Genomic DNA, 10,582 nt, shown 5'->3' with positions numbered 1-10,582 from the left:
TCGGACTGCCACACTTCCTCGTTAGTCCGAGGTGGTGGGGCTCGTCGCTGTGGCGGTCATGAAGGACGGTACCGGAGCAGGAGGGCCGGCTCCTTCCCGCGGGGACGTGTACGCGGACTATGTCAAGTGTTACCTGGAGGAGCGGGCAGAGGTCGGGCCGTGCCGCGACCCCCAGCTGCAGAAGAGGGCGGCTCAGTATCTACTGAGCGAGGCGGAGACCGGCGGGACTTTCACAATGTTCCCCTTTTACCAGGCTGTGACTGAGCGCTGTGAGGCTCAGAGCGACTTCAGGAAACACCTGTCCGCCTTCATCAGAGCCTCAGAAGTGCTGGAAACTCTGTGCGTCAACCTGTTCCTGCAGCCATGGAAGAAGGAAATCAGGACACTAAAGGTCAGAAGACGCGCCGCGTTTCCCGCACAGCGGCTCTGTACAGGAGTACACTTGATACTCGTTTGACATGTTACACTGTGACTGCAGATGTCATTCAGCTGAACCACACCGTGTCACAACATCTGCTTGTGTAGCAGTGAGTGGACACACAACAGCCCAGTGACGCTTATCTTTTTTCTGCTCACAGCTGTGTCAGGCCAAACGGAAGTGATCACTGAGCCTGTGTACTAACAGATGAACCGTGTTTGTGTTTTCTTTCTCTTTCAGACATTTACGGCTCCATTTGTTTACTGTCTTGAGCCAGTTTTCAGCAATTCCACCATACAGTCTGTCCTGGCCTCCATTGGTTATGTGCCTCATACAGACCCCAAACAATGGTAAGAACCAGCGCAAGAGTGACGCACCAACTGTAGACATTAATCCACAAGGTTGCACAGCTCTTTGTCAGGACAAACGTAGACTCCTTAGGGTGGCTGTGACTCAGGAGGTAGAGCGGGTTAAATGGACGCGATCCCAAAGCTGTGTGTGTGTGAATATTCCACTGGTGCTCAGGTCTGAATGTGTGACCGAGTGAGGCTTGTAGTAGAGAGCAGTTTGAGTGCTCAGAATAGAAAAGTCCAGCTCATTTACCACTTTAATTCCACACGTGGACACGTAACAAGCGACACCTGGTGACACAACGTGTATACAAAGCTTTCCAAAAATTCCCCAAGAATGTTTTCATGTGTCAAGACACTCAGCTTGTTCATATATCATATGTGTCCCTCTCAGAATAAATGACTCCAAAACACAGCAGGCAGCTGGAGACAGTCTGATTTTTATATGACAGCTGGGATAGGCTCCAGCGCCCCGCGACCCTGAAAAGGATGAGCGGAAGCGAATGGATGGATATTTTTTTATAAATATATTTTATTTTATTGACCTCCAGCACACGCCTTGGTCAGCCGAGGTTCTTTGACTTGACTTTCATAGGATCACTTTTCTTACAAAGGTTCCTGAGACCAAGTAAAAACCCGAGTTCAGATTTTACACACTATCTGTACCTAAGTGCTTTCTATCTAAGATTTGCACTGTGATGGATGCATCAGAGCCCAACCTGCAGTATCTTGCCCAAGAATAATTGGCAGACAGGTATCAACCTTGCGATTAGCAGACTCTACCCGCACAGCTGCAGCCACCTCAGTCGTCTGTGGTTCTGCTCTCCTCATCACTTTGTCTCTGTTCTGTTTGATGCATTTCAGTGAGTACAGGCTCAGTGAGGATGTTAATGCAGACAAAGCCATGCTCGTTGGTTTTGAGCTGCTCTTGGCCAGAGTGGAATGTAACCACTTCCTGGAACTTCAGGAGGATCAACTGAGACCACAGGTATGACCATGTTTCATGTTAGTAATCGTCTCATCAGTTACGTTACAGTATATCACATCGATTGTTTTTTAAGCCACTGTGGTAAGTTAGTAGGGCTGAGCAGCTGTACTCAGCTCTCCTCCAGTCCACCTGCTGAAACATCCTCGGGCAAGATACTGAAGTTCAAGTTGTGCACAGACTCACAGAGACTATAATAAATCCCTGATGTGAGCGCTGTCTCTGCGCTTACACTGATGGCTCATTGATTATAAAAGCACTTGTTAAAAAGAAAAATAACTAACATCTAACTAAGATTTCAACGTTTGTAAACACATGAATTCTGTGAACAGGGGTGTCCGTCAGCTGGTTCAGCTGCAGCAGGAAGGCGGAGTCAGGGAGAAACTCCGAATTTGTTAAAGAAAACCTGCCGGCCAGCAGGTTGAGTACCACAGTAACTGATGCAGAGTTGAGCTTAACTCTTTGTCTCTTCCTCATCTCACAGTTAGCAAACTCAGAGCTGAGAGTGAAACCTGGTTCCTGGACCCTGCTCCTCTGATCATTCCCCATAAATTATCCCCTTTTTTATTTCCTCCCTTTTTGAAGCTGTGAGTTTAAACGGTGGAACCTTGGAGCCGTGGCATATTCAGTGTGTCACCATGAAATACTAAATGACTGTAACTTTTCATGGTTGCTCAGCTTTGGCACATTTCCATTCTAATATTCAGCAGTGTGAGGAGGAAGTGTCGTGTTTTATACTTTGCTCTGAATAAAGTCATGAATCCCAGAATAACAACTGCTGAAAACGGCTCCATGCTGCCAAATACAACCCAATTGTGAAAAGGTTGTGTAGCTGTGTGGAATATAGATGAAACCAGAATCCAGTGATTTGCAAACCTCATAAAGCCAGATTTTATTATTAATAGAACATAGAAACATATAAAGAGAAAATATGAGCCCATTCTGAATTGAATGTGTGCAGAATTCCCCAATGTTGCTGCCTTGCTCCATCTGACCCCTGCTCACCTTAAACAATTCAGGATCTCCTGGGAATTAATACAGAATTCCTACACTAAGTGGCTCTAAAAGAAAAGTAAGCAAAGAAATAATGTAGAGACAAAATCAGAGAAAGAAAAAACAAAGTATACAAAAAATACATTAATTTTTATTATTATTATTATTATTGTTGAAGCATTATTCAATTCAGTTAAATCAGATTTTTACTCAAACACAGCAGCAAAGTGCTTTGTGCTGTGAGGTAACGAGCATGCAATCAGTACGAGAGGGGGGCAGAATAGAAATCAGTAAAGCATCATGGGAAATCCCTCAGCACAGATCAGGCTGCAGCCTGACACAGGAGTGGCTGTTGGGAGAGGATGTGCAGGTGACACAGACGGCAGGTCAGAGGTCACGCTAGATGGGTTTGGTTTGACCGCCACGTGACGGTGATTGTCTTACTTTACAGGAGTGGCTCGATGTTCTTCAGAGACGAGAGCGAGCTGTGAAACTGACTGAATGCACGCAAAACAGGACGGCAACGGAACAAACGGAGGACGAGGAGGAAAAGAAGACGGAGGAGGATAAAAAAGAGGTAGCTGCTGCTTCCTGAAACCTGCAGCTTTTCCCAGAGTGCTTTACAGAGACCGACTGAAGACACACGATACTGTGTGCATTCATTAAAACAAGTCCCAACAGTTTAAAATAAGCACCCACACGATATTTGATATAAGAGTGACTGACAAAGCTTAATAACTAAACTACATTAGAATCAGCTCAGTTTGCTGTTTATGAATGAAGCTTGCTGAGGGTGCCGGGTGTTACTGTTTGTGCTGGGACACATTCATGCACATCACAGCCAAGCATTTAAATAAGTAGGGTCTCAGTATTAGGCTTCTCCCAGCGTTCAGCACACGCACCGACCCTTCTCTGGTGGTTTTCATGATACTGGCAAGTAAAAATAGCTGAATGTGTGTCTGACAAACATTAACTGGAGCTAAAGTTGAGTTTCTTGCTTCCACCTGTTTGACTTTATTGAATATCTGCAGCTCCACAGGATCGAAGTGTGGAAAAGCTACTTGTAATGGCAGCGACCTCAATAGCTATTCCTTCTTGCCAACAGAAAGGCCATCTTCAGCAGCTAATGGTAAATCGCAGTCTGCCTGTCTCAGGCCGAGGCAGCGTCCTGTGTGTAACATGCTAGATCCACGCAGTTACACACAGCCATCCTCAGGTCGAGCTCTAAGCGCCATCGCGTTTCTACATTTTGTGTTTTTCTGCTCAACTCCAGCAGCACTGCAGTCGTGTGTCAGTGTTCATGCTGTGGACACCTTAGACTAGAAGCCACACCCAACTATCCCCCCACACCTGCATCACAGTACTGGCACATTTCAAACCACAAACACGTACCGCACACAGCTCTGAACCAGGAGCCTTTAGTTGTGACACATCAGTGCTAATCACTGCTCCACTGTGCTCCCCATGTCTGCTGCCCCTTCAGCCCTCTTATTAAACCTGACCTTACTCTGGAAACCCTCTGGCAGTGCAATGTGGTGTTCCAGCACGGCAAGGCAACTCGGATAGTTCCTTTAAAGACTCGTTCTTTAGCCTGAGATAAAACTGAATCTGTTTTCATCAGTAAACTCAGCAGCATTATTTATGTTACATGAATACAACATGTCGAAGCTGGAACACAGCTGGGAAACAGCTGGACTGATGTCTAACACATGAAGAAAGAACACTGGACCACCATACTGCTGTGGTATGTAGAGCAATAGGTTTAGAGGCCTCTACAAATACCATAGTTTTCAGACCAGAAGGCGCATGGATTATAAGGCACGCTGCCGATGAACGGGTCTGTTTTCATACATAAGGCGAAACAAAATCAGAGAAGTCAAACATTACTCAACTCATTCTTCTTGCTTCCTCCACTTCTGTGCCATTGATTCATTAATGCTGAATTCTCTGGCAGCTGCTCTATTCCCATGTTGTTGCAGTACATTAATGACTAACCTTGTATTGTGGATGGATTATCTCAGTTGTTCTCCTGACTGAAGTTTGGTCCGTGTACAGCATCCTGCCATGCGATTGCATTTGTCTCTAACCATCAGGAGCCTTCACGTTAACTTTTATCGAGTGGAAAAAGGTTAGCGTTCATCCTGCAGCTTCACTGTTTATGTTATGCTAACATAGCTGTGTTGCTAGCGATCCCATAGCACATCATTATATACCAGCTAGCCCAACTTCAGTCAGGGGCGTAATTTCCAGGGGGGTTAGGTTGGTTATGACCCCCCCCCAATAATCAGACCCAACCAATATAACCCCCCAATAAAATTATGAATTATCTTGCATAAATAGGCTGTTGATTTTCTTTACTCATTTCAGGTATTACCAGCAAAATAGTTGCATGTTTAATCATTTAGGACAACTCTGTTAAATGTAATAAATCCTGTTTTCATGGACGCCTGGATGTTAACTTAATTGTTACACCTGGTAAAGCAGCAACGCTGATCGTTTTATTAAAGGTGAAAGAATTTAGACAGTTTTCAATGCTCAGTGATGCCACAGTGTTCGTTTGACTTTGGGACCTGAAGAAGACGGAGTTTAGGACCCAGATTACTCCGCAAGGCTACTGACCAGTGTTGGTCAAGTTACTTGAAAAAAGGTAATCAGTAACTAATTACTGATTACTTCCCCCCAAAAGTAATCCCGTTACTTTACTGATTACTTATTTTCAAAAGTAATTAATTACTTAGTTACTTAGTTACTTTTTAAAAACAGGATTTACAACCTGAGTAGGTGATAGAGCGATAGATCTTTCAGCCCAATTCTACTTTTTCTGCATAATCCATCATACAAAATGTAATCAAATGGAAAAGTCTCTTTTTAAAACTTGTTTTATTAGTTTTAATCTTTTAACTTTATGCATCAAGCAAAAATTTAATTATATGCAACATTCTCTGACTGGAAGAAATTTGTTTAACATTTAAACCTATTTTCTGCACATTCCAGCACATAAAATAAAATATTTTGTGTGTTTACACTCAGTCTTTCAAACAGATGCAAGTAAAACACAGCAGAAAATAAATAAAGTCAAAGACTCAGCGGTCCTGTTGCTCTATTTTCACCTGTAAAGCAGGAGTGGGGCAGGCGGAGGGTTACCCTGGTGCAGGTGTGCCGCGGTCAGTGGAAGAATCCGTGAGTTTCTCTGTGAGTTTCCCATCACGTCGTAGCTACTCGGTGCTTGTTGGAAGTTTAGGGTTTTTTTCGCTGTAAAAAGAAGTTTTCTTCCCACGCACAGCGGACACTAATGTTTTTGTCACTTTTTATGGAATCAAACTCAAAGTAAGGTCAGTACTTCCACGCTTTAAACGCTGCACGCTCATACTCTCTCTGCACTCGATATGTGATCCATTGTTGATCTGCACACAGCTGTTGTCACCAACGGCGCGCTCGCTTACATCACTGTCATGAGACGTTCTCGCAGAAAAATCACGGTTTTAGTAACGCAGTAACGCAGCGTTCCTACGGGAAAGTAACGGTAATCTAATTACCGTTTTTGCAATAGTAATCCCTTACTTTACTCGTTACTTGAAAAAAGTAATCAGATTACAGTAACTGCCCATCTCTGCTCCTGACTACAGTAGTCGTAATGCTGCGACAGTCCATCAAGCAGTGCGGCTTCGTAGCTTAGCAAAGTTGACTAAGATCTTTTTGACAGATTGCTGAGCGCTGTGTAGCAGATAACATCGGTTCGAGGTCAGTAAGCACAACCAGGATTCATACATAAGGCCGATGTTGATTTTAAGTGCGCCTTATAGTGCAGAAAATACTGTAAGCCTAAAATAAGGAAGCCTGTATGTAAGATATTTCAGTGGCATGAACAATTTTTTCTTTTAAAATGCCAATCACATGTTATATTAAAAAAACAGACGCTTTTTAAAATAATGGCTCCATGTGATATCTATATCAACTAAGCTTTTAGCTATCAACCGTGTTGAACACGTGAAGGGGGAGCCTTTAACCCAGATAAGAAAGCAGCGTGTAGTGATGAGGAAGAAACAGACCTGGGGAAAAGGCAGGAAAAACCAAAAAGACAACCGTAAGATCGATGGTTTAAGTCCGCTTTCATATTTTTGGAAAATGAACAGATGCAATGGGCCATCTGCAGTGAAGAGAGGAGTGAGTATCTCAGACACAAGCAGCACAGCGAATGTGTGGGAATGAAAGCACAAAGTTGTTTAAAATGCTTTGAGTGCTCAGCTAGAGCAGAAAGGCGTTTACCAGTCCGTTTAGCTGAAGCTCCTCAGCCCTGAAGGCGCTTCAGACATCTTGCTGACAGTCAGAAGAGCATAAACGAAAGTGTGGTGAACGTTAAGAGGCCAGCCTGTGAGCTAAATGTTATTTATACTGTAAGGTAAAACTACAATGATACAATACTAAATCACCTGTTCTGTTTGCCAGGTACTGTACTTGGACACCAGGCTTGTAACAACCCCCCAGCCTAAGCCTCAGCATTACCACCTCTGCAGTGTAGACCCGTCTATTATGGAGATGCAGAGGACCTACCCTGACCTGGCCATCAGGGGCCGGCCCCTGCTTCCAGACAAGCCCCACAAAGTCTGCAGCAGCACTAAAGCTGTGAGTGCCGCTGACCTGCCCAAGACAGACTGCAGCGAGAATCCCTGCACTGCTGTTGCACCTGTGCTCACTACCAACGACGACAGCAAAGCTCAGCAAAGTTTGGACGGCAGTCGGAGAGGCAGGAACAGTGGAGGGGCAAGCGCTCCAGGGGACACCGGCAGCGACACCCACAGAAGCAGAGTGGATGATGAGCTCAGTGGCCCCAAGGCCATTTCCCTCCACATCACACTCAGAGCAGGAGCCACAGCACAGCCTCCAACACAGCACGACACTGGTAACACACACTCACACACTCAGAATACAACAAAATTTGTCATTTGCTCCAAGGGTGCCCTAACAGCCTCCAGCACTTAACTGACACACGCTGATTTTCACAGGGACACAAGACGAGAGTCCGGTCAAGTCAGAGCTTTCCTCTCTCAGCTCCGTGGATGAGGAGGAGCAGGAGCTGAGAGGGTTGGTGGAGTGGATGGGACAAGTGCAGGAAAATGAACATGAGACAACAAGAAAAGAGGGGGACAACACAAACCAAGACAGGAGGAAACAAATAAGAAAAGCAAACACAGAAACAAAGAAGAGAAGCCTCAGGAAGCCAGTGGTGGGAAAAGCTTCAGCGCTGAGTCATGACGACGGCACACACACGAGCCCGCAACAGTGTGACGCGACAGTGACGAACCAGCAGCCCGCCGAGTGTCAGCCCTCGCCTCCAGCCGACAGTACGGCAGACACCCAGAGGCAGCGGGAAGGAGATCCAGGCGGTTCTGGAGACGAGGACGCTGGCCCAGCAGAGGAGGAGCAGGTGGCGCAGAGCTTTGTTATAGTGGAACAATGCAGAGACTGAAGAGCAGGTGCAAACAAGCTGAGCCGAGGTGTAAGTGTGCTGTGGGAGTGTGAGTGTTCTTCCTTCTCTCACTTTGACCCTGTTCTGCTGTCCAGCTGCAGAGCGCCACACAGATCCAGTCACGTTCATTTGTCAAGATGACGCTTTCATAGTTTCAGTGTATTTGGGCAGCTTTATGCTGGATGCCCTTCCTGACACAACCTCCAAGGCAGTTTTGTCTTCAGCTGGAATTGAACCTGCGACATTTTGATTTGCAAGGGAACGTGTTAACCGCTAAATCATCGGAGGCACTCTGAAGAGCAAAACGTGCGTTACTGCTAGGTGGTTGAGCTAATTAACCAGTATGTTGTGCTATTTACAGCAGCCTCATAATTTGACCCCTCCTCACGAACGGCAGCTTTCTGTCTCTTTCCAACGATGGAAGTATGTTTACAATGATCAAAGATCTTCTTTCCTGCAGATAAAGCACAGATAGTCTTATCATCATTTTTTTATAAAATGTTAAATTGTGATTGTTGTGCCTAAATGACCAAAATCAAAGCTGTATACCTTTGGTATATTATTAAAGCCATATAATGTAATGTAAACTTCTTGAATGCATCAATAAATAATCATGTTTTATTTAAAATAAATGAATAAATTAAAAGAAAATGAAGAGAGCTCATGAGTGGGACCCATTTTTGGCTCTGGTTGTGACCAGCATGCAGCATTTCCTGTATATGTATTTGTGCTGTTGTTTGTGAAAGCAGACTCATTCACCGCTGTCAGACTAATGCAGAGGTAGATGCATTGCATGTAGATGCTGTTTGTGTGTGAAGGTCCTCAGTCAGTCGCAGCATCAGTGCAGCCAGGAATGCCCAGACCTCTACATCGGAGAGACCAAACAGCCACTTCACAAGCGCATGGCACAACACAGAAGAGCCACCTCCACAGGACAAGACTCAGCAGTCCATCTGCATCTTAAGGATAAAGGACACTCTTTCGAGGATGCCAATGTTCACATTTTGGACAGAGAGGACAGATGGTTTGAAAGAGGAGTGAAAGAAGCATCTATGTCCACTGTGAGCGACCATCTTTGAACAGAGGCGGGGCTTACGACACCAACTGTCTGCCATCTATAATCCAGATCCTTCCCAGACGCCTTAACGCCCACTCACATCCTGGGCCCTCTGACCTCAGGAAATCACATGATCGGGTGGGGCCAGGTTTCACAATGAGCTCACCCGAAACTCTGGCTGATTGTGACCCACACCCAGTTTCACACCTTGGCTTGTGTGATTAGACCCTTTGTAAAGCTCAGACATGTATATGCTACCTAAACTAAACTTAATTAAGTAATAAATACATTAACTAGTTGTTAGTGTCACTCTGGGATCTAATCATAGAGATGCTGCACAAATGGAAGTAAGCAGTCCTACATATCTGTTTAATATGTGCACTGGAGGTCCAAAATGACTCAGGCTCCTAACAGGAATATGTGACTTCACTATTACAAAGTTGTGACCCAGTATTTTCCTGAAACTGAACATACAACTGAGAAAAATCCTGAATCAGGAGCTGCATCGTTCCCAAGGGCAGCGATGGTGGTAAACTGTAAAGCATATGTTCACACAGGCTTTGATTAAAACTTGCTGTTGTTCACCCTCAGCATCGCAGGTTCATTGATGGAAACATCTGTACATTCGTTGACTGGTGAAAGTTCTTCATTGTGTTTGGTTTGTTCGGCAGCATCAGGAAAGCTGATGTTCACTGTTCAAAAACGAACTGTTGTGAACAGAGTTGCTTATAGATCTTTTTAAAAAGTGGCGATGAATAGATTAGTCTGCTGGTGTTCCTTTAGCTGTGTTGCCTCATTTACTAAAGACCTGTCTGGACTACGTTCACAAATACTGCTCAGCCACAGTTAAACATGTCTGCTTGAAGAATGAAGCAAAGCTTTTACATTTGAAGACACATTTTTGAAAGTTGTTTTGATGCAAGCATGCATGAGCTTAAGGCTCATCTGCAGAACTGCTCCAGTATCCTAGAGTTAGGCAGGAAAAACTGCAAATGATGCAAAACAGTGCAGCTAATAAATGTAAATATTTTTTTTCTCTTCTGCCAGTTTTTTGTTATTACCTTTTTGCATGACAGCAACATAATTTTATTTTATTTATTTTTTATTTTTTTATTTTTTCTGCCTGTCCCGTTTGGCTCTTTTGCATCAGAATTGTTGTCTAAAGGCAAAGAAAGATGCCCAACGGATTTACTTTACCAAATTGACCATCCCAGCCTTGCCGTAATGGTCCATTTGATTCACCTTTTATTGTTTATTTTATTTTCACTTACTGAATACGGGACAGACTGGACTGGGGGAAAGAAGGGGAGAA

At 44.5% G+C, this 10,582-nt stretch overlaps 1 protein-coding gene across 1 annotated transcript; it reads left to right on the top strand.

Moving 5' to 3' along the window:
- The first annotated feature begins 58 nt into the window (after positions 1-58).
- Positions 59-9,568, top strand: LOC101475637 (uncharacterized). The gene is made up of 6 exons (XM_004572053.4): positions 59-391; positions 659-768; positions 1,633-1,756; positions 3,198-3,323; positions 7,193-7,646; positions 7,750-9,568. Exons 1-6 carry the CDS (start codon positions 59-61, stop codon positions 8,211-8,213), a joined length of 1,611 nt encoding a protein of 536 aa, XP_004572110.1. The 3' UTR covers positions 8,214-9,568.
- The last annotated feature ends 1,014 nt before the right edge of the window (positions 9,569-10,582 follow it).

The sequence above is a fragment of the Maylandia zebra genome, linkage group LG13, assembly GCF_041146795.1.
Source record: "Maylandia zebra isolate NMK-2024a linkage group LG13, Mzebra_GT3a, whole genome shotgun sequence".
NCBI lineage: Eukaryota > Metazoa > Chordata > Actinopteri > Cichliformes > Cichlidae > Maylandia > Maylandia zebra.
The sequence above is the reverse complement of the archived record's forward strand: the minus strand, read 5'-3'. Positions and strand labels throughout refer to the sequence as shown.